The sequence below is a fragment of the Mytilus californianus genome, unplaced genomic scaffold (genome assembly GCF_021869535.1).
Source record: "Mytilus californianus isolate M0D057914Y unplaced genomic scaffold, xbMytCali1.0.p SCAF_1, whole genome shotgun sequence".
Lineage (NCBI taxonomy): Eukaryota > Metazoa > Mollusca > Bivalvia > Mytilida > Mytilidae > Mytilus > Mytilus californianus.
This window is the reverse complement of record NW_026262581.1, coordinates 132,316,507-132,343,118: the sequence shown is the minus strand read 5'-3', so window position 1 is coordinate 132,343,118 and position 26,612 is coordinate 132,316,507. Positions and strand designations below refer to the sequence as shown.

The 26,612-nt window shown below is 33.4% G+C and overlaps 1 protein-coding gene across 1 annotated transcript in view; it reads left to right on the top strand.

Moving 5' to 3' along the window:
- The window catches only part of LOC127734666 (regulator of chromosome condensation-like), a 40,517-nt gene that overhangs the window by 8,623 nt on the left and 5,282 nt on the right, over positions 1–26,612 (top strand). The window contains exons 2-9 of the mRNA XM_052244661.1: positions 7,318–7,435; positions 13,165–13,358; positions 15,342–15,521; positions 22,067–22,211; positions 22,974–23,045; positions 23,965–24,123; positions 24,491–24,610; positions 25,365–25,520. Of these exons, the coding sequence (XP_052100621.1) occupies positions 7,318–7,435; positions 13,165–13,358; positions 15,342–15,521; positions 22,067–22,211; positions 22,974–23,045; positions 23,965–24,123; positions 24,491–24,610; positions 25,365–25,520 (1,144 nt within the window). The remainder of the gene's footprint in view (positions 1–7,317; positions 7,436–13,164; positions 13,359–15,341; positions 15,522–22,066; positions 22,212–22,973; positions 23,046–23,964; positions 24,124–24,490; positions 24,611–25,364; positions 25,521–26,612) is intronic.

Sequence of the window (26,612 nt, the reverse complement as noted above, 5' to 3'; positions counted from 1 at the left end):
TAGTGGCTAATGGTGCAGGATGATGAGGTATTAAAGTCTTACATGAAAAGAAAAATGGGTTTTATGGGGCAAAATATTTTACCCTGTATCATAGGAAAAAAAACCAAGGAGTCCGAACATCTGACAAAAATTCCTAAACCTGACCTAAGTACATCCTTAAGTATTATTCTTATGTATCTTTGCATTCAATTTGCTTTAGATTTAATCTTTTTACCAAGAAACAAGGAGTATACTGTGAAAAGTGGCAAAAAAAGGAGGGAGTAACTTGAATTTTTTGAATTTTTGAAATGCGCAAATATTTTTGACCATAGGCTAAGGTAATTGGTGTTAATAAACAGTCTGTTTGAAACTAAAGCTGTCAAGTGAAGCCATGCACTTAATTTGACAGTTAACACATCACGTTGAACTTCCTGTCCAGGATGAATGAATTTGTCTATATTTCAAAAGAAAATCACTTATGAAATCAGCATTTCATACTTTTAAAGTCTCAAGGCACAAGAATACGGGTAAAAATGGGTCAAATGCTAAAATTAATGGTTATTTGATCACCCAGTCAACTATAGCAAAATCTCAGGTGAGCTCCTTTATTTTTTAAATTCCCAGGTATGACCCTCAAAATACGGGTCAGTTGACAGGTATGTGAACATGTGCAATTTCAAGTATAAGTTGTGCATATAAAAAATAAGTTTTTAAACACTAGAAAAGTATCCCTCATTTGAGGGATAGTAACTCGGTGCTCCAGCTAGAAATTAAAAGTGGCAGAATGCCAGTGTAGGTCAGGGCACTTTTTGAGGTTGGGGAAAGGGAGATTCTCAATTTTTTTGTACATATTCATCTAGTTTTTTATACGCCCGTTTACGGGACGTATTGTGGTATACTGTTGTCCGTCTGTCCGTCCGTCCGTCTGTTAGTCCGTCTGTCCGTCGTCAACATGTCGGACATTAACTCAAAAATGCTTTAACCAATTTGCATAAAACTTTGGTGAATTGTTTATATCTATTGACGTGAGCTCCCTTTCGTTTTTTATGAAATTTATATTTTATTCATTAAAAAAAGGGGGATTTTCCAGTTTTCAGACAATAAGACAAGAAGTTTTTCACCAACTTGCAAGAAATTGTGGTGAATTGTTTATATCTATTGACATGAGCTCCCTTTCGATTTTTATAAATTTTAGATTTTACGTTTCCGAGTTACAGGGTTTTATTCATAAAAAAAGGGGGGATTTTCCAGTTTTTGGACAAAAACTCAAAAATGCTTTCAGCAATTCTTATGAAACTTTGGTGAATTGTTTGTATGTATTGATGTAAGCTCCCTTTAGAATTTTATAAATTTTACATTTTACATTTCTGAGTTATGGGGTTTTATTCATTAAAAAAAGGGGTGATTTTCCAGTTTTCGGACAATAACTCAAAAATGCTGTCACCAATTCTCATGAAACTTTGGTGAATTGTTTATATCTATTGATGTAAGCTCCCTTTTTATTTTCATAAATTTCTAATATGACATTGAGAATTAATTGAACTTTATTTGTTTATAGTTTGACAACAGATTTACTAAGTATTGCACAACAGCAAGAAATCTTTAATTGAACATAAATTCAATTCATATAACCAATTTCAAGTTCTTTGAATACATTTATTCAGAAACCTATAATATGTCAAATATTTAATTACAATCCAAATTCAGACCTGAATCAAGCTTGAATATTGTGTCCATTTTTGCCCCAACTGTTCAGGGTTGGACCTCTGCGGGCGTATCTAGCTGTGCTCAGCGAAGCAGTTTATTATCACATGTTGACATTGTTTAATGCTGTATATGATGACAATAAGATTGTATAAGTTGTTTTGATTATTATGTTATGACCTCTGCAAAACGTGATTTTACGTTGTTAAGAACTGTGTTGGAGACCTGCTCACTGAGTAGGTTAAGTGGCTCTTGGACTGTTTCCCAACTAAAGTATGAAGTATTCTTTGGTAACTGGAGGTTTGGTAAGAATGCATAGAGAGAACTATCATGCTGTTAAAGTGGACAAGTGGCAAGTTCTTGCTATTAAATTATGTAACTACTTACATAACTTGAGTGCATAAATAATGGCTTTCTGGGCTGAAGACTTTGTGTTTAGATTAAAACAAAACAACTGTTTTTTTCTTCAGAAGATACATGTATATTGTATGTTTTTTGTTTTGATTGTTATGACTCAAAACAGGGACTAATGGGACTTCTATAATGAATCTATTGGTCAATGTGACTGTCCTTATCATTAGCTTATTGTCTGTATATGCTACAGAATAGAGAAAAAGTTTTAAAATTAGAAAATAGAGAATGGAGAAAAATTAGTAAAAAATGAAGAAGAGAGAATAAAGGGTGCTTAAATATACAAAATAGAGTAAATTAAAAATAAAAAAAATGATGATCCCTCCCCCTACCAAGACTGAACTTTGCACCATAACTCAAAAGCCTCATAAACCTATAAGTCCTAAAGTTAGAGGTATGTAGACAGATCTCGAGTACCCGGTATGCATTTCATTTTATACATGGGAAAATGATAATTGAGGTATCTTTCTTCTATTTGGGTGTGCTGCTACTTCTTCGGAAGATTATACACAGTAGGAGTGAATACACATGTTCAATCAATGGCCATCCGTTTTGTTATTTTAATATCATGCCCATAAGTTATGTTTTCTTCATGAAACTATGGTAAAAGTGTGACTATGAACATTTCTTTTTAATGAAGTTTATACAATTCCTAAATTTCCTTGTTAAATATCTGTTTTTGTAGAGTCTGCAACAGAAGTCGTCGCAGAAAGCTCGACATAAGGATAGTGATCCAGCGGCGGTGGTGGCGGCGTTAACTTACTTCTTAAAAGCTTAATACTTGAGAAAGTAGAAGACCTGGATGCTTCATACTTTATATATAGATGCCTCATGATATGAAGTTTACGTCTGTCATATGTCCATTGTCCTTGACCTCATTTTCATGGTTCAGTGACTACTTGAAAAAAAAGTTAAGTTTTTTTGTAATGTTAATTTCTCTCTTATAACGAGTAATAGGATAACTATATTTTGTATGTGCGTACCTTGCAAGGTCCTCATGTCTGTCAGACAGTTTTCACTTGACCTCAACCTCATTTCATGGATCAGTGAACAAGGTTAAGTTTTCGTGGTCAAGTCCATATCTCAGATACTATAAGCAATAGGTCTACTATATTTGGTGTGTAATGATTGTAAGGTGTACATGTCCAACTGGCAGGTGTCATCTGACCTTGACCTCATTTTCATGGTCTGTGTTTTGGTCTGTTTTTCTAATACTTTATGCAATAGGTCAACTATATTTGGTGTATGGAAATATTTTACCATGTACATGTCAGTTTGGCAGGTTTTATTTGACCTTGACCTCATTTTCACAGTTCATTGCTCAATGTTGTTTTTTATACGACCACAAAATTGGTATCACGTCGTCGTCCGAAGACACATTGGTTTCCGGACAATAACTTTTGTTTAAGTGTATGGATTTCTACGAAATTTTACCATAAGGTTTATGACCACAAAAGGAAGGTTGGGATTGATTTTGGGGGTTATGGTCCTAACAGTTCAGGAATTAGGGGCCAAAATGGTCTTAAGGTGATTAGCTGTCAATTTATTTTTAGAAGTTACTACTGTGGATTCATTATTATTTTTCGTTGGATACCAATTTTCGTGGATTTCGTGGGTACAGGCAAACCACAAATTTAAATGTTCAACGAATTGCAAATATGTTGTATGATTATATGCAGACTTTTGAAAAACCATGAAATCAAATATCCACGAAAATGCAAGTTTTCCTCAAACCACGAAAATTAGTACCCACGAAAATAAATGAATCCACAGTATTTTAAAAATGTTTAATAAAGGTAATTCAATTATAGCCATGATTATGTATGTGAAGGAATTTTATTTTTAGATATTACTATTTAATGTTGCTGATGGAAGTGTTTTAATTTTAGGCATGATTATGATGTCATTTTCTATTTTAATACTTTTATGATGTATTTAAATGGGTTTTTATGGTTGCAAGGTCCTAGCTGTCAATTTATTTTTATAAGTTACTTTTAAATTCTGAGGAAGGAATTTTATTTTTAGATATTACTATTAAAAGTTGCTGATGAATGTTTTTTAATTTTAGCCATGACTATGATGTCATTTTCTATTTTAATACTTTTATGATGTATTTAAATGGGCTTTTATGGTTAAAAAAAAAGCATTTTTCTAGTTTCCAGACAGTAACTTGTGATTAAGTGTATGGATCTCTCTAAAATTGTACTACAAGGTTCCATACTACAAAGGAAAGACTGCAATTGAGTTTGATGGTTAATGCTAAACGGGGGATTCAAAAAGTTTGGGTGGAAGGGGGGTTTCCAATTTTTTTTTTAAAAGGGTTCATATTTTTTTCTTCAAAATTTCAAAATTTCAAGTTTCAAGAAGAAATCATCAATTGCACAGTATTGCGCATTAGATTTGTAAGATCTTTGACCACATTTATTTTGTGTCAGAAACCTATTTTATGTCAAAAATTTGATCACAATCCAAATTCAGATAGTATCAAGCTTGAATATTGTGTCCAAATTTGCCCCAACTGTTCAGGGTTCGACCACTGCGGTTGTATCAGGCTGCGCTCAGTGAAGCATTTTATTTTGTTTTGGTCTGTTTATTTCTAGTACTGTATGCGATAGGTCAACTGTATTTGGTGTATGTAAATATTTTACGATGTACATGTCAGTCTGGCAGGTTTTATTTGACCTTGACCTCATTTTCATGGTTCATTGCTCAATGTTAAGTTTTTGTGTTTTGATCTGTTTTTTCTTAAACTTTAAGCAATAGGACAATGTTCAGTTTTCCCGGATAACTTTTGTTTCTTAGATACTATAAGCAATAGGTCAACTATATTTGATGCATGGACTGATTTTAAGGTGTACATGTGTATCTGGCAGGGTTTATCTGACCTTGACCTCATTTTCATGGTTTATTGGTCAATATAAAATTTCCATGGTTTGGTCTGTTTCTTTATACTATAAGCAATAGGTCATCTATATTCAGTGTATGGAATGATTGTATTGAAAGTGTACATGTATTTCTGGCTTGGTTTATCTGACCGTGACCTCATTTTCTTGGATCATAAATGTTAGTTTGATACTTGTAGTAAAACTTTATATTTAGAACTATCAACATAAAATCAATGGTCAGTATAGTAGGCGAGACATTTCAGCGTGTGCACTCTTGTTATTTAACTTCAGCAGATATCCTTCTTCCAAATTAGATAACATCAACATCTGCATACTTCCTGGCTTAGTCACGTTTCAAATCTTCAATATACTTAAAATGTGTATTTTTTAAATAAAATATGTTTATAGAATTCCCTAAATTTTCCACAAATAATTCTTCATAGTATAATTGAAATTAATTCTGATTTCCAAATTAGATAAAAATTTAACATAGGAGAAACCAAAGATACAAGCAAAATTGAATTGAGCAACAGTTACATAAAGTTATTTCTAAGAACTTGCAGCTATTTTTAGATTTGTCAAAAGTTACTATCATCACTATGGTCATGTTTTACATTACTTTCCCAAAATAATGATGAAATTCTTGAATGAGTCGAATAAAAATTGTCAGTTGTAGAATCTTTGTTGAAGAACGATCTGACAGATGAGATGATTTTTTCAACTTTCTGTTTGTTGCCCAAAAGTTGAGATTGACGCTGTTTCTTTGAATGCCTTGAAGAAATTGATTTATAAGGCATGATTAATACACTGGTCTGCTGTGACATTGAACTCTGTTTGGAGATCAAACATGTTGACCCAAGCCAAATATACCACACTTACACATTGATCAAATTTAAATTCAATTATTATGTGGACAATAATTCAAGGTAAATTGTCTTAATTTCCTAATTATTAACACCTTAGAAGTCTCATCTATGTAATTTATATTTGTTAACAGCCTATGGGCCTTTTGAGACCACCTGTAATTAAATATACCTGTAAGCACCAGCACATTCTATAATTACCAGTTGTTCATTTGTCCTTTATACTGCATAATTTAATTAGCTACTGCATAATCACTGCTCACCCAGAGGGTATTAATTGCCCTTCTTTCCTGGCAGATGACATCTAAATCACTTGAGTGATTCTCATTATACATGTGTACCAATAAAATGGTCAGAATTAAATTGACTCATACCATTTTAACTTGGTAACAGCCATGCCTCTTACAAGTTCATTCAATTCTCCTAAAAAGGAAAAAAGATCTTCCTTGGAATCAGCCAGTAGTAGGATGATACATTCGCCAACAGAAAAAATAGCAAAAGGAATATTGAAGAATCAAGACGAGGATTTACCAGAAAAAATAGAGCTTGAAAAAAATGGATTACATTATACTAAAAGTCGTAAATCAACAGATTTGAAAAGTGAACAGTGTGAAGAAAAGATATTAGTACGATCAGTAACAGACACTTCAGACTGTAATACTAATAGTAATGGACTAGCTCCTACAACCATGACAAGTAATCCGGAATTTGCAGAAAGTATAGAAACACAATATAAAGGACATGAAGATTTAGCAAAACAGGAAGAATTAATTGTTAGTAAAAAATCTGAAGCAGTGCTAAATTCTGTGAAGAGTGACAAAATTGAGTTTGAAGGTATCCAGAAAAAGTTTTATAAGGAGACATGTGAAGGATCTGTATCAAATAACTCTGAAGAAACAGGACAAGACAAATCAGATGTTGTACTGAAGGAATCTATGACTGAGGATAATACCAACAATATCAGTAATATAGAATCTGTAGATGTGGAAAAACAGAGAAGTGGCCAGGAAAAATTGAGTGATCAAAATAAACGTGATGTTGAGACAGTGATTTTATTTGCTGAAAACAAGACTAAACTTAATGTTGAACAGCAAAAAGAAGTAACAAAATGTAATATGCAGCAGTCTTTGAACAAAGTTTCAGAAAAATTTAAGAATCATGAAAATATGGAACAAGATATGTTTGTAGATACTTGTGATCTTCCCCCTAGTGTAAGCTACCTTTCATAATGTTTAAATGTATATATATATAAATATCGAAATCTTTTTACTTGGTTTAGCAGTGGAAAAAATATATCTATGTAAAGGGTTATGCAACACTGTTACACATACACAAATAACCTATTGATATTTGTTATGATTTAGGCCATGATTCATTGATTGATTGTCACAGATCATTCAGCCGAGTACATTCCTACATTCCGAATACTTTAATTTTAGGTGAGAATAAAACATTATATATAATATGATTTTCAGATGCCAGGTAGAGGGAAAAAGAGAGGTCGAAGTTCAGGTTCAGGTTCTACAGATGTCACACCAGACGCTAAGAAAAGAGTTATCATTCAAGATAAGGATAATTCCAAAAATATCAAAGGTTAGTTTATTAGCAATCAATTGTAACCATATAGTTCAGAGAAAGGGTTCTGAAACGGTGATATTTGCCAGTCATGACCCAAACTGAAAGCTTTTTGTCCTAAACGACAGATTGGGATTTAGGTCAATTTTTTTTTTATTATTTACAGAAATAATTTTGGTCATTTCATTGAGATCAGGTTTCACCATTTTCGCACTTGTTTTTGTTTATTCATCCTTTTCCTGTAATAAAACTGCCACTCCCGTATAGTATGATGATCCTGAGGGCCCTCCTTAGGCCAAATAAAAATATAAGCGTGGTTCTAGTTACCCGACCGACCCTAGTTTAAACACCACCGAACCTAGAGCTTTTTTTTTTCAATTCTGTGAAGTAAATTTTGAATGATCCCATGTTGTGGAATGTGAATTTCAATAATAAATTCACAGACTTCTGTCATCTGAATTTCCATTAGAAATATCCACTACAGCTAAAATGCAACAAAATTACCTAAAACCATAACATGTCTGTTTATTGTACAACGTCAACCAAACACATAGAAAATGGTGAAATTCCAGTTGGGGTGTGTATAATTCTGGAATCGGACTTGGTGAACACACAATTTTTGTCTGGATTTTGACATTAAAAAAAAAATGCTGACCTACCGACCCTATCTTTTGAGGATGTAACTGGAACCAAACATACAACAAATGGAAGTTTTTAAAGACCTTGACTGGCTATACAGCCCTTGCACGGTCGGGACCAAACATATATTTTTATTTTGGCCTTATAACCATATTTAAAATGCCTCTGGGAAATATTGGCTAATGATCGCTAATCGGAATTGAGTAATCCCTTTTTAGCTCACCTGACCTAAAAGGTCAAGTGAGCTTTTCTCATCACTTTGCGTCCGTCGTCCGTAAACTTTTACAAAAATCTTCTCCTCTGAAACTACTGGGTCAAATTTAATCAAACTTGGTCACAATCATCATTGGGGTGTCTAGTTTAAAAAGTGTGTCCGGTGATCCGGTCAACCAACCAAGATTGCCGCCATGGCTAAAAATAGAACATAGGGGTAAAATGTAGATTTTGGCTTATATCTCTGAAACCAAAGCCTTTAGAGCAAATCTGACATGGGGTAAAATTGTTCATTAGGTCAAGATCTATCTGCCCTGAAATTTTCAGATGAATCGGACAACCCGTTGTTGGGTTGCTGCCCCTGAATTGGTAATTTTGAGGAAATTTTGCTGTTTTTGGTTATTATCTTGAATATTATTATAGATAGAGATAAACTGTAAACAGCAATAATGTTCAGCAAAGTAAGATCTACAAATAAGTCAACATGACCAAAATGGTCAGTTGACCCCTTAAGGAGTTATTGCCCTTTATAGTCAATTTTTAACCATTTTTCATAAATTTTTGTAATCTTTTACAAAAATCTTCTCCTCTGAAACTACTTGGCCAAATTTAACCAAACTTGGCCACAATCATCATTGGGGTATCTAGTTTAAAAAATGTGTCCAGTGACCTGGCCAACCAACCAAGATGGCCGCCATGGCTAAAAATAGAACATAGTGGTAAAATGTAGATTTTGGCTTATATCTCTGAAACCAAAGCATTTAGAGCAAATCTGATATGGGTAAAATTATTTATCAGGTCAAGATCTATCTGCCCTGAAATTTTCAGATGAATCGGACAACCCGTTGTTGGGTTGCTGCCCCTGAATTGGTAATTTTAAGGAAATTTTGCCGTTTTTGGTTTTTATCTTGAATATTATTATAGATAGAGATAAACTGTAAACAGCAATAATGTTCAGCAAAGTAAGATCTACAAATAAGTCTACGTGACCAAAATGGTCAATTGACCCCTTATGGAGTTATTGCCCTTTATAGTCAATTTTTAACCATTTTTTCGTAAATTTTTGTAATCTTTTACAAAAATCTTCTCCTCTGAAACTACTAAGCAAAATTTAACCAAACTTGGCCACCATCATCATTGGGGTATCTAGTTTAAAAATTGTGTCCGATGACCCCGCCCGATACAAGATGGCCGACATGGCTAAAAAATAGTACATAGGGTAAAATGCAGTTTTTGGCTCATATCTCTGAAACCAAAGCATTTAGAGCAAATCTGACGCGAATAAAATTGTTCATTAGGTCAAGATCTATCTGCCCTGAAATTTTCAGACCAATCAGGCAACACGTTGTTGGGTTGCTGCCCCTGAATTGGTCATTTTAAGAAAATTTTGCAGCTTTTGGTTATTATCTTGAATATTATTATAGATAGAGATAAACTGTAAACGGCAATAATGTACAGCAAAGTAAGATCTACAAATAAGTCAACATGATCAAAATTTTCAATTGTCCCCTTAAGGAGTTATTGCCCTTTATAGTCATTTTTTTACAATTTTCATAAATTTTGTAAATTTTTGTAAATTTTTACATAATATTTTCCACTGTAACTACTGGGCCAAGTTCATTATAGATAGAGATAATAGTAAGGAGCAAGAATGTTCAGTAAAGTAAGATCTACAAACACATCACCATCACCGAAACACAATTTTGTCATGAATCCATCTGTGTCCTTTGTTTGATATGCACATAGACCAAGGTGAGCGACACAGGCTCTTTAGAGCCTCTAGTTACCTGTGTTTTTAATTCACACCTGACTGATCACAAGCTCAGAACTAATATTATAAAGTAATTTAAATTCCATGACAATTTTCTTCATTATTTAATTACTTTACATCAAAGACAATTGTCAATTCTGATTTAGAAATTAAAACTTTAATTTACGTAGAAAAAAAAAGTAATTTTTCACGAGTCAAATGTGTGCTATATTTACTATGCACTACGCATGCATGAAATTGTTCTTACCAGATTATACACTTAAAAATAGTAAAATGCAAAATGATTTCATGCTAAATTAAACGAGTGCAACTATTATCAGTTATATTCAAACATTTTTAAAGGTAATAAAATAAAAAAATCTGGTGATATCCTGTCAATTTGATAAACAGAATGTATACCGGAAATGAATTCTGAATCACTCGTACTTTAGTATTAATGTGAAACTTCCAGTTTTTATTTCCTCTTCAAAATCGAAAGAAGCGTTGGCCATTCTTGAGAAATTAATTATTCTTAGTCATTAAAATCACTTCAATTTTAAACTGCTGCATACCATAAATTGTCTTGAATTTTTTAGAGAAACGGTTAGAAAATTCATGAAGTAAATGCAAAACAGTTTATTACAATGCAAGTTCGTTGATGCCATGAATCTAGTGTGAATAATTTTGACAGTTTGAAAAAAGGGCCCCAGCTTTTAAGTTTTCTCAAAATGACCGAAATTGTGTGAAAAAATTTCCAGGTCCTTGGTTCAGAGCACAGAGTTCAGATAATGATGTTGCTAATGTAAAATATTATTTTTCGCTACGTCATACTGTGACATATGGGGAAAAGATGCTTTTTTCTACTGATTTTAATCATTAGCTTGAAAACAAGTACATGGACCTCTCTATTTAAAAATGACATTAGGTTTCATTAAGTATGAAAATTATTTGTATCAATTTTCATGAACAAATCACAGATGGAATTTTTTCAAATTCGATAAATATACAGCAAAAAATGCCTTTTTTTCCCCCTAAAATCATGAAAATTTAATAAAAATTAATTATATTCAAAGAATTTTTACAAAAATTCACAGCCTATTTAAGTAAAGAAGATATTCCAAAAGTTTTTACAAAAATCCGCCTGTGTTTACCTTTTGAAACAAAAAAGTGCGGTATGTCTGTCCAAAGGATAGAAATATCCAGGAAACCGAAATTTTTAGTAAATGTCTAAAATTTCAACCCCATTTATTACTATGATTAGCATATGAAGTAAAGTTTTTATACGACCGCAAAAAATTTGCATTCCTATTTGTTATGTCGGCGTCCGAAGACACATTTGGTTTCCGGACAATAACTTGAGTTTAAGTGAATGGATATCTATGAAATTTTACCAGAAGGTTCAATACCACAAAAGGAAGGTTGGGATTGATTTTGGGGGTTATGGTACCAACAGTTTAGGAATTAAGGTCCAAAAAGGAGCCAAAAACAAGCAATTTTGTAGTTTCAGGACAATAACTTGTGTGCAAGTGTATGGATCTCTCTGAAATTGTACCACAAGGTTCCATATCACAAAGGGAAGGCTGGGATTGATTTTGGGGGTAATTGCCCCAAACGTGCAGGAATAAGAAGCCAAAAAAAAGCATTTTTCTAGTTTCCAGACAATAACTTGTGTTTAAGTGTATGGATCTCTCTGAAATTGTACTACAAGGTTCCATGCCACAAATGGAAGGCTGGGATTGAGTTTGGGGGTAATTGCCTCAAATGTTTAGAAATTAGGGGTAAAAAAGGGGCCAAAATCAAGCATTTTTCTAGTTTCCAGACAATAACATGTTAAAGTTTATGGAACTCTCTGAAATTGTACATTTTTCCTGAAAAGAAAATAATCTTCAAAATTTCAAAAAATATTGGGGGGGATTTTTTTGGGGGTTCATATTTTTTTTCTTCAAAAGTTTTCAATATTTCCAAAATTTTCCGTTTTTATATTGATTATTTCTGATTTATATATAAAAGCAACAAATACTGATATGGCAGGAGATACACACCAAACAGGGTGTGTAAGTACCGAATATCAGGTTGTCTGCATATTGATATCGTAAAATATCAGCTGTGAGTCACAATGTGAAGCTTTTTGTCGAGTGAGCGCAGCGAACGAGATCAAAAAGGCTCCATTTTGTGTCGAGCAGCTGATATTTAACAATATAAATATGCAGACAACCAGATAATTGATTTATTGGGTTGTATTTGCGTATTTTGCATGATAGAAACAAGTGTTTTCTTTGTTTCACCAGCAAACTTGAAGATGACGTGATAAGTTCGGGTCAAACTAATCAAAAGGGTCCAAAATTAAACTTTGTTTGATTTCATCAAAAACTGAATTATTGCGGCTCTATGATATGTTGAATCTTATTATGCATTTAGATTTTTTATTTTGGGCCCTGTTTTCAAATTAGTCCATATTCAGGTTTGAAGGGTCCAAAATTAAACTTTGTTTGATTTCAACTAAAATTAAATTTTCTGTGTTTTTTTATATGCTGAATATAACCATGTTGTTAAGATTTTGGATATCAGACCATACTAGGTAAATTAAATGTCCCATTTCAAATTTTTAAGATATTTGACCACATTTATTTTGTGTCAGAAAACTATATAATGTCAAAAATTTGATCACAATCCCATTTCGGACAGTATCAAGCTTGAATATTGTGTCCAAACTTGCCCCAACTGTTCAGGGTTCATCCTCTGCAAAAATTCACTGTGGGATCAAATCTGTATCATATGCCCTTATAGTAAGAGGTGTTTGATAAGCATCAATCAATCAAATACTGTATCAAATTATTGGACGATTTTTAATAATGCGACTTGATGAGTTGCAATGATCAGAACTTGCATTCTGATATATCTGATACATAATATGTATGGAGCTTTTACTGAAATCCAACATTTTTGTCCATTCTTGAAAAATCGTAATGATAGATACATGCAATAATATCTGAATTTACAGTAATGTTATTTGCAGTCTGAATAAAAAATGTTTGAATTTTTAATTATTTGCAAGATGAGTTAAAAACACGGTATCATTTATACCTTTACAAAGATGTGAAGAGAATATTTAGAATAATTTTTGCCTGATGTTTGATTATTTCAGTAACACATCACACACACCCAGATTTTACAGTGCCTGGTATCCCTCTTACATTGGGGGAAGGAGATGTCGGCCAGCTTGGACTGGGAGAAGATATCATGGAGAGGATGCGTCCAGCACTTGTAAAACTTGATGACAAAATTGTACAAGTGTTTGCAGGGGGTATGCACACAGTGTGCTTAACCAACAAGGGAGAGGTAAAGAAAATAAACTCGACTGTTTCATCAATTCCAATGTGTGAAAATTATCAACCGATTCTCTAAAATAATAGGACTAGGAGTCTCTTTATTTTTGTTATGGTTTATTGTTTATTATTTTTTGAATTTTACAGTCAGACAGTGTTCAAGTGTTATAATAATAATAATAATAATAATAATAATAATAATAATAATAAATTCTTTATTTAAAGAGGGTAAACACAGTAAGTTACAATTACTAGTCTTCCCTGAGGCCCTCATATACAATACAAGTAAAAAAATAATAATAAGAGAAAAAAAGCAAACATACAACATATTAACACACAGTCAGTTCACAATCGTATAGTCATGATAGTTCAGTTAACATGTACCATTAGAACATATAAAACAGTTACAGAGTGCATGTAGTAAATAGATATTATATACAAATCAAAATCATACATTCTAAAAAAGTAATAGTTGCAATCATTTCAAGACTGAATATTGGGACTGCCTCAAGTATCGTTTTATAATTTGTTTAAAACAAAAAGTGTTTTGCACTTTACGCATTTCATATGGTAGTTCGTTCCATAAAACTGATCCAGAATAAGCAAAAGATTTTTTAAACAGTTCAGTTTTTAACTTAGGAACTATCAAATTACCTTGAGTAACACCCCTTAAAGCATAAGAATTAACAGATATAAGTTGAAACTTTTGAAGTAGGTACTGTGGTGCTATTTTCCGCATACATTTATCTAGCAGTAAATATTTGTGGTATTTGATTCTATTTTCTACTGTCATCCATCCAAGTTCTTTAAATGAGGGGGGCTGATGGGGATAAAGGGCCTGCATCAAGAATTAATCTTGCTGCTCTTTTTTGAAGTTTTAATATTCTTATTCAATATTGTCCCTTCATTTTTACATTCTCCCCAAACAATACAGCAGTAATCGAGGAGCGGCAGAATATACCCATTATAATATGCTTTCCTGGCATTAATATCTAAAAATTTCTTAAATTTAGAAAGAAGGTATATTCTTGATGAAATGCTAGCACAAATTTGATCAATTTGATTTGTCCAGCTAAGTGTGCTGTCAATTTTAACACCTAATAATTTTTCACATGATGAATTTTGTAGTGTTTCTGAATTTATTTGTAAATTTGGTTGAAAAGATTGAGTTGATAACTTCTGACTTGTTCCAGTAACCAAACATTTAGTTTTTTTAGTATTGATGAACATATTATTCATCTTGCACCATTCTTCAACTCTGCATAAATCTTCTTGTACATCATCATGTAAATTTTCTATGTTTTTCCTGGATTTATGAAGAGTAGTATCATCAGCATACAAGTCTGTTTTACAATTTTTAATGCAAATGGGAAGGTCATTTATAAATAAGACAAATAATAGAGGACCTAGTATAGATCCTTGGGGGACACCAAATTTCACATCTTTTTTATCAGAATTAACATTGCAAATGTTTACTTGCTGTGTTCTATTACTTAAGTATGACCTGAAAAAAACTACTGCAGACTCACTGAATCCATAAATAGCAAGCTTTAAGCAAAGAATTTCATGATCTACACGATCAAATGCTTTTTTGAAGTCCAACAGTATTGCTAGGTTTAAATTGCCATCATTCATTTCTTGCAGCCATTTGTCAATGGTATCAATAAATGCAGAATGATGTGGCCTGAAACCTGATTGTGTAGGATGTAAAAGTTTAAATTTAGTCAAGTATTTGTACATGTTATTTGAGACATGCCTTTCTAATACTTTTGATAGAGATGGAAGAACAGATATGGGTCTGTAATTTGTTGCTGAAACCTTGTATTTTGTTAGTATTCATGTCGAAGGATATTGTGAGGTCTAAAATTTAAGTGATACTTTACTAAATATGAAGTTATTGAATTGTTCAGTGTAAAGTTTTCTTTAGAATAAAACATGATAAAATTGCAGAATGCACTCATTTTAATTGAAAAAAAGTCTGCATTCTATTTCCTAGATAATTACATTTGGTTGCAATGATGAATCAGCACTTGGAAGAGATACTTCAGAAGAAGGGTCAGAGATGTACCCAGCCAAATTAAACCTACCTTACAAAGTTATTCAAGTTAGTGGTGGAGATAGTCATACAGCTGTTTTAACTGAAGATGGCCATGTGTATGCCTGGGGTAACTTTCGTGTAAGTGTTGTTATAGTGTTTACAATACTCTTTATTTTAATCTTTTGAATTTATCAATGTCAGTTATCATTAGCTTTTAAGATAACTTTTTTTGATGGATCTGTCACAGAAAACTGAAAATTTTCTCTTGTTATATGCTATATTTTCATGATAAAAATACAATGACTACATTTACATAAAGTTTTAGTTTAAACATATTTTATTGTTCAAAATGAAAAATGGATCAGACACAAGTTTTACAACTTAATTTACATGCAGTGATCAGGAAAATCCAGTGCCATGCGCTAATTGCGCATTTTGACAAAAAAATGGTGCATAGAGTGACAAATTTATGTCAGTGCCAGAGCAGGGCACAATATATTTACTTGGTATTGTATTGTATTGTTTTATGTCACCATATTTTTGTGGTACACAGTGTTGTGTTTTGCTCCATTGCCAGGAGCACCACCTACATTTTTAGGTTGCCTCAGACATTTTCAATAATGTTAATGATAGCAAGGCATGGCATAAATGATCATTGAGAAATAACGTGATAAACCATGATATAAATTTTCAATGGAAACAACGTTAATTTGGTGAAAATGGGCTAGTAAAGAAGAGATCTTTTTCTTTATTATATTTTCAAAGTAAAATTGCTATAATGTGATTGAAACCTCTAGAAATAAGTCACTTAAATTGCTTAATTATCCTTATCTGTCTTAGGGTTATCGACTTATTTATTAATTTGGTAAACATGCCCCAAAGGAACAGTGAAATGCTGTTCTACCTGGCCAAAAAAACATGACTTTTTTGTTGATCTAGAGGACTAATTTTTTTAAACAGATCATAGACAAGCAGCAGAAGTACCTGAAACGTCCTTAAATACCAAAGAAAGTAACACAAAGCGATGTCTACTTATAGTCAATTGAATTTTTTTAGTCAATTTTTTTTGTTGAGCTTGCAACTTTTGTCGCAGAAAGCTCGACATAGGGATAGTGATCCGGCAGCGGCGTTAGCTAACTTCTTAAAAGCTTTATATTTTAGAAGCTAGAAGACCTGGATGCTCCATACTTTATATATAGATGCCTTATGATATGAAGTTTCCGTCTGTCATAAGTCTATTGTCCTTGACCTCATTTTCATGGTTCAGTGACTACTTGAAAAAAAAAAGTCAACATTTTTTGTAATGTTAATTTCTTTCTTATTATGAGTAATAGGATAACTATATTTAGTATGTACGTACCTTGCAAGGTCCTCATGCCCTTCAGACAATTTTCATTTGACCTCAATCTCATTTCATGTATCAGTGAAGAAGGTTAAGTTTTCGTGGTCAAGTTCATATATCAGATACTATAAGCAGTAGGTCTACTATATATGGTATATGGAATTATTGTAAGGTGTACATGTCCAACTGGTAGGTGTCATCTGACCTTGACCTCATTTTCATGGTTCAGTGGTCAAAGTTAAGTTTTTAGCTCACCTGGCCCGAAGGGCCAAGTGAGCTTTTCTCATCACTTGGCGTCCGTCGTCCGTCATCGTCGTTAACTTTTTACATTTTGAACTTCTTCTAGAGAACTACTGAAAGGAATGAAACCAAACATGGCATGAATGTTCCTTATGAGGTGCTGACCAAGTGTTGTTACTTTGTAGCGGATCCATCATCCAAGATGGCCGCCAGCGGGGGACTTAGTTTAACATAGGACCCTATGGGAAATACATACAATTGTCTTCTTTTAGAGAACCACTGAATGGAATGAAACCAAACATGGCATGAATGTTCCTTAGGAGGTGCTGACCAAGTGTCGTTACTTTGAAGCTGATCCATTATCAAGATGGCCGCCAGCGGGGGACTTAGTTTAACATAGGACCCTATGGGAAATACATACAAATGTTTTCTTTTAGAGAACCACTGAATGGAATGAAACCAAACATGGTATGAATGTTCCTTATGAGGTGCTGACCAAGTGTTGTTACTTTGAAGCCGATCCATAATCCAAGATGGCAGCCAGTGGGGGACTTAGTTTAACATAGGACCCTATGGGAAATACATACAAACGTCTTCTTTTAGAGAACCACTGAATGGAATGAAACCAAACATGGCATGAATGTTCCTTATGAGGTGCTGACCAAGTGTTGTTACTATGAAGCTGATCCATAATCCAAGATGGCCACCAGCGGGGGACTTAGTTTAACATAGGACCCTATGGGAAATACATACAAATGTCTTCTTTTAGAGAACCACTGAATGGAATGAAACCAAACATGACATGAATGTTCCTTATGAGGTGCTGACCAAGTGTTGTAACTTTGAAGCTGATCCATCATCCAAGATGGCTGCCAGCCGGGGACTTAGTTTAACATAGGACCCTATGGGAAATACATACAAATGTCTTCTTTTAGAGAACCACTGAATGCAATGAAACCAAACATGGCATGAATGTTCCTTATGAGGTGCTGAACAAGTGTTGTTACTATGAAGCTGATCCATAATCTAAGATGGCCGACAGCGGAGGACTTAGTTTAACATAGGACCCTATGAGAAATACATACAAATGTTTTCTTTTAGAGAACCATTGAATGGAATGAAACCAAACATGGCATGCATGTTCCTTTTGAGGTGCTGACAGAGTGTTGTTACTTTGAAGCTGATCCTTCATCCACGATGGCCGCCAGATGGGGACAATGTTTAACAAAGGACCCTATGGACAATACATACAAATGTCTTCTTTTAGAGAACCACATACTGAATGGATTGAAACCAAACATGGCATGAATGTTCCGTATGAGGTGCTGACTAAGTTTTGTTACTTTGAAGCTGATCCTTCATCCATGATGGCCGCCAATGGGGGGACTTCCTTTAACATAAGACCCTATGGGAAATACATACAAATGCTTCTTCTAGAGGTGCACTGAATGGAATGAAACCAAAACATGGCATAAATGTTTCTTATGAGGTGCTGATGAAGTGTTGCTACTTTGTTGCCGATTTACTGTTCAAGATGGCCACCAGGATTTTTGATTAAATTACAGGACCAATATTAAACCAAATTTAACTTAACTCATTATTAGGGTATCTGTTATGATTTTAATCTATTTTTACATGATTTCCAAAACCAAAGTAGAATCAGGTGAGCGACACAGGCTCTTGAGAGCCTCTAGTGAAGTTTTGGTCTTTTTTTCTAATACTATATGCAATAGGTCAACTATATTTGGTGTATGGTAATATTTTATGATGTACATGTCAGTCTCGCAGGTTTTTTTTTTGTCTCGCCTGCGACGAAAGTCGCAGTAAGTGAGACATAGGTATTACTATCCGGCGATGGCGGCGTAAACTATTTGTTTAAAGCTTTATATTTCAGAAGGTAGAAGACCTGGATGCTTCATACTTTGTATGCAGATACCTTATGTTACGAACTTTCCGTCTGTCATATGTCCAATGTCCTTGACCTTATTTTCATGGTTCAGCGACTGCTTGAAAAAAAAGTTTAGTTTTTTTGTTATGTAAATTTCTCACTTATTATGAGTAATAGGATAACTATATTTGGTATATGGGTTCCTTGCAACGTCTACATGTCCATCAGACAGGGTTCACCTGACCTCAGCCTCATTTCATGGATCAGTGATCAAGGTTAAAGTTACGTGATTAGGTCCGTTTCTCAGATACTACAAGCAGTAGGTCAGCTATATGTGGTGAATGGAATGATTATAAGGGATACATGTCAGTCTGGCAGGTTTCATCTGACCTTGACCTCATTTTCACGGTTCATTGGTCAATGTTAAGTTTTTTGTGTTTTGGTCTGTTTTTCTAATACTATAAGCCACTGGTCAACTATATTTGGTGTATGGAATGATTGTAAGGTGTACATGTCGGTCTGGCAGGTGTCATTTGTCCTTGACCTATTTTCATGGTTCATTGGTCAATGTTAAGTTTTTGTGTTTTGGTCTGTTTTTCTAATACTATAAGCAATAGGTCAACTATATTTGGTGTATGGAATGATTGTAAGGTGTACATGTCTGACTGGCAGGTGTCATTTGTCCTTGACCTCATTTTCATGGTTCATTGGTCAATGTTAAGTTTTTGTGTTTTGGTCTGTTTTTTTAATACTATAAGCAATAGGTCAACTACATTTGGTGTATGGAATGATTGTAAGGTGTACATGTCTGTCTGGCAGGTGTCATTTGTCCTTGACCTCATTTTCATGGTTCATTGGTCAATGTTAAGGTTTTGTGTTTTGTGTCTTTTTTTTCAATTACCATAAGCAATAGGTCAACTTTATTTGGTGTATGGAATAATTGTAAGGTGTACATCTCTCTGACAGGATTTATCTGACCTTGACCTCATTGTCGCAGATCTTTAAAAATGTTAAGTTTATGTGATACTTGTTGTAGAACCTTTATCTTTAAAACTTTCAACATGAAATCAATGGTCAGTAAATCAGGTGAGACATTTCAGCATGTGCACTCTTGTTTACCTTGACCTCATTTTCAGGGTTCATTTCTCAGTGTTAAGTTTTTGTGTTTTGGTCTGTTTTTCTTCAACTATAAGCAATAGATCAACTGTATTTGTTGTATGGAAGGATTGTAAGGTGTATATGTCTGTCTGGCAGGTATCATCTGACCTTGACCTCATTTTCATGGTTCATTGGTCAATGTTAAGTTTTCATGGTTAAGTTTGTTTCTTAGATACTATAAGCAATAGGTCAACTATATTTAATGCATACATTGATTGTAAGGTGTATATGTCTGTCTGGCATGGTTCATCTGACCTTGACCTCATTTTCATGGTTCATTGGTCAATGTTAAGTTGTCTTGGAGACTGTTTCTTAGAAACTATAAGCAATAGGTGAACTATATTGGTTTATTATACTTCATGTCAAAATGCCAGACTTTGATTGGTTTGATAGGGATACAATTTACTCTATTACCCTTCACAGAGACACTTAATCAAATGTGCGCTTTATTGAATACAGATGGTTGTTATGTACAAGACGTCATAGTGCATTTCTTTAAATTTGAAAATCAATAGACAGTAATAACAGAACATTCAGTATAATAAATTAAATAACACATATCTGAGAGGGTGATAGAGCAGATTGTTACCCCTCGAAAAGACATTGTCAACCTTGGCTTCGCCTCAGTTGACATATGTTTTCTCGGGGTAACAGTCTGCTCTATCACCCTCTCAGCTATGTGTTATTTATATGTTATTGAATGATTGTAAGGTGTTCATGTATTTCTCGTTTGGTTTATCTGACCTTGACCTCATTTTCTTGGATCATGTTAAGTTTATGTGATACTCGTAGTAAAGCTTTATATTTAGGACTATCAACATAAAATCTATGGTTAGTAAAGAAGGCGAGACATTTCAGCGTGTGCACTCTTGTTTTACTAAAACATTGTAATAGTTATTTCGTCTTCCTTTTTTTATTAAGTTACTATTATTATTGCTCAAAGGAATAAAAAGTGATCAATAAATTTTAATAATATCATAGATTTTTCAGTGATAAATTTATAGTACAGATTTCAAAAATCATATCAGAGATGTATATTATTTTATCATGACCCTATTCATTAAAGGGGTGTTGATCTGGTCATATGTTGTTCAGTTCTATAGTTATTATTATTAGTGTGAATTTCTGAGTGATGTATCATTAACACATGTCACAGAGTTCGCGAAAACTTATTTTGACCCGTCGGTCATGGGACCGACAAAGCATGATTATTTGTCAGTCCTACAAAATTTTAGCCAGTCCTACAAAATCTCTCAATTTTATCCTGAAAAAAAATTGATAACATATTTTATCGAAAAATAACTTTATTAATATTAGTTTTATTCTTCGCACCCACAGGCAAATTAACAATGAAAGACCAGTTCAGGTCTTCTGATTGTTCTTATTTAAAGTCATCTTCACTATCCATTTCATCATCTGAATCACTTTCTCGGCTGTTACAGTATTTGTTTGCTCCATTGTAGGGTTCAATCGCCGATTGTTTGCCAGGGATGGCTCTATGGACAAATTAAGTAGGCCACGTGTAGATCGCCGCTTTGGTTTGTTTATAATAAATCCGTAAACCAGTACCGGAAATTGGCAGCAGATACATCTGATAACCGATGTAAACACTTATTGGAAACAGTTGCGGTACATCTAATAACCGATGTAAAAAAGTGCCGAAATATGCACTACAACGGCCGTTTTTACATCGGTCATTGGGACCGGCACTAGCCTTCAAAATACTGGTCCGAGCCTCATTTTGACCGACAGGACCGACAGGACCGACCATTTTCGTGAACTCTGATGTCAATCTCGGTTACATAAACCACCATTAACTTAATTCACTGTAACTACAAAGGTACAGGAATAAAATTGGTTCATAAGAGTCATGTAGGGTTGTTTTCCCTAGTTCCCCTTTGCTTTAACATACACTTTTATAGAGAAAAAATCTTTCCAGATCACTGGTCAAAGAATTGTTCTTTGACATCCTTGGAAACAAAACAACAATTTTATTAACAATTAACTGTCAATGTATTATAAACATATGGTGTTATATAAATCTTCTTTCTACAGGATGCAAATGGATCAATGGGCCTAACCTCTGGTGGTATAAGGAAAGAACCCCTTGAGATGTGTCCAGGGGAGACTGTTGTAAAAATAGTGTCTGGAGGAGATCATTTAGTCTGTCTAACTAACAAAGGGGAAATATTTACAGGAGGTTGGCACATCATAACTTGTCCTTTAACATGGAATTTTATTTACTTAAGTTAAAATAACAATACCTTGTGTGTAGACTTATTTGAAAGCATTCTATTTCAGCTAATTGCAAACTCATTGATAATAGATGTACTGAATGTAACTGATATTTCTGTATTTGTGATGTAAAATTGCAAGTGAAGTTATGAAATGTCTTGAATATTCTCAAACGCAAAATTTTGCAGACGTGTCTGATTAAAAAAAACATTATTAAAAAAACTTTATAAAGTTGAAACTGTTCCAATTTAATGCATCTAGATGGAAAAGGGGAAGACAATCAAATTAGTAATTTTTGTGCAATTGTCACTTGGATATAGAAATATCAGTTTTCAAGAGAGAGGGTGAAGTACCTTGATTCTTTAGGGGATTGTTTTGGTTGGCAGTTGTTTAAATTATCCACATATTTAGATTTGTATTCTTATTTATAGATTAATGACAAAATGGAAATTCCCAAACAACATTGGCAATGACTGTGTTCCAACTTAAATTGAACATTCACAAGACCTATAGAATCAAATGCTTGGTCCTGCCAATGGGGACTTTGTATTGCACTCTTATTTTTGTATATGTTGATCACATAAACAGCAGAAGTTCAACAAAATCATTTAATTTCTTTTGAAAAAAGTGAATACTTTGCCTTTTTAACTTATGTATGACTAATGATGAATTCACAATATTCATAATTATATAAGAAACTTTAAAAGGTCTTGTATGGTTTTTTCAGGCTGCGCAGAACAAGGCCAGTTAGGAAGAGTAGCTGAGTGCTTTGCAGGACGAGGAAGCAGGAGGGGTGTAGGTAAGGAACTCATATTTAGGATGTTAGAAGCTCATCAAATTAAAAAAAAATAAAGATATTGAGTGACCCTCAGCATATTTCTTTATATTAATCAAATGTGTTCACTTTTGTTTTTAACATTTTTAGATAAATGACCAGTAAAACTGTTTGCTGTCAGATATATTTATAAATTTCAGAATAAATTTTATAGAATAGAATAAAAGAAATATTGAAAACCCCTTTGTACTTAAATTAGATTGACAGCTCTGGACAGTTTTAATTTGTCATTTTTTTATACGCCCGTTTACAGGACGTATTATGGTACACCATTGTCTGTCCTCTGTCATCAACATCATGGACAATAACTCAAAAACGCTTGAACCAATTTGCATGAAACTTTGTTTATATCTATTGACGTGAGCTCCCTTTTGGTTTTTATAAATTTGGATTTTACGTTTCCGAGTTATGGGGGTTTTATTCATTAAAAAAGGGATATTTTCTAGTTTCCGACAATAACTCAAAAATGCTTTGAGCAGTTTTCATGAAACTTTGGTGAATTGTTTACATCTATTGATGTGAGCTCCCTTTTGATTTTTATAAATTTTAGAATTTAAGTTTCCGAGTTATGGGGTTTTATTCATTAAAGAAGGGGGATTTTCCAGTTTTCGGACAATAACACAAAAAGTTCTTTGAGCAGTTTTCATGAAACTTTGGTGACTGGTTTATATCTATTAATTTAACCTCCCTTTAGTTTTTATAATTTTCTGATATGACATTGAGGAGTTATGGAACTTTATTCTTTGAAAATGAGACTGTTGTATCATGCGCTCAAGGTGCAGCTCTTTATTATTTTAGTTAATGCTATCTAGATTTTCATAGCTTGAAATAATTACCATTAGATATCTAAACATTGTTTATCACTAAACATTTTTTTTTTCAGATTCTATATTAAAAATGGGGCCTGTACGGTGCCGAATACACAGTAGTAGAAAGCATGCCACATTTTCAGACATCTGGGCAGGACAATATGTTACCTTTGCCAAAGAAAAAGAGTCCGGTGATATTTATTCTTGGGGACTTAATAACTACTTTCAGATAGGTTAGTATGATGAATCCTTTCATTATAGAGTAAACATGATACAGGTTATAGGTTATTAAGGGTTCTAAAAACATCTGAATGGATTAAAAAAACAGAAATGAAAGAGAGTATTTCTTCCTCAAGATAATCCAGACTCATAAATGCAATACTTATATAGTAGCTTTCTTTATAAATTATCAAGTTTACTAAACCATCATTATGATTTTGTTTTATTAAAGCAGATTTATTGTGGATATACAGTGAAACGTATGTTGATACAGTTTAAGTGTGCTTATTTAGCAGTGTTTTTGATTGAGGATAAACAGATAGAAAAGACTGGATTTAAGTATTGTATGCATATAAAAGCTAACTAATATTTTCATTTTAGGCTTTGATGATATGCAGAACAGATTTATACCAGAGTGGGTTCCATCATTTGCAGCTCATAATAAACAATGGACCAAAATCCAAGCAGGACAACATCATACCATGTTGTTAGATGAGGAAGGTAAGTATATAACAGATAAGAAGGGAGTTGATCATAGAGAATCTCTTTCACTCCCAATTGTTAAATGTCACATTTCTGATTCTCACATATTAAAGTAGAAAAGATTTAAAAAGTAGCATTTGCACCTTGAATGTGGGAGGTTATGGGTTCAATCTGACTGGGTCAAACTCGACTAAAAAATTGGTATTTGCTTCTTTTCTACTAACCATGCAGCATTAAAGAGCAAGAGTAGTTGGGTTGGAGATGGAACAGTGTGAATAGGTAGGGTGACATATCTTCCTGTGGACTATTATGTTGTGAGCTATCACACTAAAAAACAGAATTTATGACTTGTATAAGCAGGGTTATTTTATACCATTTGTTCACTCTTCAAAATTACAATAATAAATGCACTCATTTTAAGGAATAACTGTACTGCATTTGACGAGTTGCCACTGTCAAATCCAAAATTGATGGTATCAACTCTTCAAATACAGTATTATTATTCCTATTTTAATGCAATGCTCTAAAATGTATAAAAATAAACATTTCATTATCCTGTAAATGTGGAGTTGATGGGGGACGCCATCTAATCAAAATTGGCTTTACATGCCTAATTTGCATTAGAATTTTGAATTTACAGTATGTAAAATTTGCTGCTGACATTAATCAATCGTCACATTTAAAGAGCACTGTAGACCATATCTTAATTTTCCAGTCTTTTATGGGGTCAAATCCATAAATAAATGCATTATGTGCTATTTTATGGTTGTAGGAAAAGTGTATACGATAGGAAGAGCAGAGTATGGCAGGTTAGGATTGGGTGAGAAAAGTGGAGAAATGTCAGAGCCCACACTAGTAACAAAATTAAGTGATAAGTGTATAGACATTGCTGCTGGACAGTCTGTGTCGCTGGCATTAACAGCAGATGGTAAGTTTCATAATTAAGGATAAATCTTCTTACAGATTTACAGATGTTAAACAGGGCTCACGCTACAGGGCAACTGGGGTGAGGAAGTCGCTTCCTGTCTGTCACTTCGCCTTTCCAGGCTGAAAAAAAGAGAAATCTAGTTGACAGGGTGTTCACAACAAGTGCTTTGGTCATCAACAATTTTCCATTTTTGCCAAGTCGATGAAACAGCAATTTTTCATTTATAAGTAAAGAAATAAACATAAACATAAGCTTAAATAATTTATTTCTTTAGAAAAGAGTTAAAAGCATCAACTTTACAGTTTGGTTGTATGTTATTTCAAAGAAACAATTTTTTATGAAGTATTTTCTTTCACTTCTGGTACTTTTTACTCTAGAGCTTTTATCAAAACAATCTGATTTTTGGCAAAATGAATTTGTTACTTCATTAAAACATGATAAAAATTGCCTTAAGTTAATGTTTCATCCATTTACTGCATTAAAAACAGCATATTCCATTCTAAATCGCTTGTCAAGCATTATTTATTTTTGTAAATTTGTCTTCTGCCATTGAAATATTTACACAGATCAGACTCCTGTGGCAGAATAACTAAGAGCAAAATCTGTATTCTTACAATAATAACTACAGACGCACGAATGGCACAGCTGCCAGAAGAGTAATGATCCAAAAAGTAAAATTTTCGCATTCCAGGCGCATTAACTTTTGGTTAGATCTCCTTGTTAAATGTCTATATTTCCATGTAAATGCATTATTTCAATTTACTGATGTAAGTTACTAAAATTTGTTAAATTTATATATCTTTTTAATGAAATACAATAAATTTCATAAACAGAATAGTTTTCCTCATTGAATTTTAATTGATATTTATACCCCCACTTTAAAAAAAGGGGGGGGGGTTTACTGTTTTACCTCTGTCTGTCCTTCCGTCGGTCCATCCGTCCGTCCCATGAATATTTTCGTCGCATTTTTCTCAGGAACTACTTGACAAGGATTTCTGAAGTTTGGTTTCAGGGTTTATATAAGTAAGTTACACCGTGTGATGCGTTTTCAGATTCATCACTCAACAACTTCCTGTTTACCGAACACTTGTA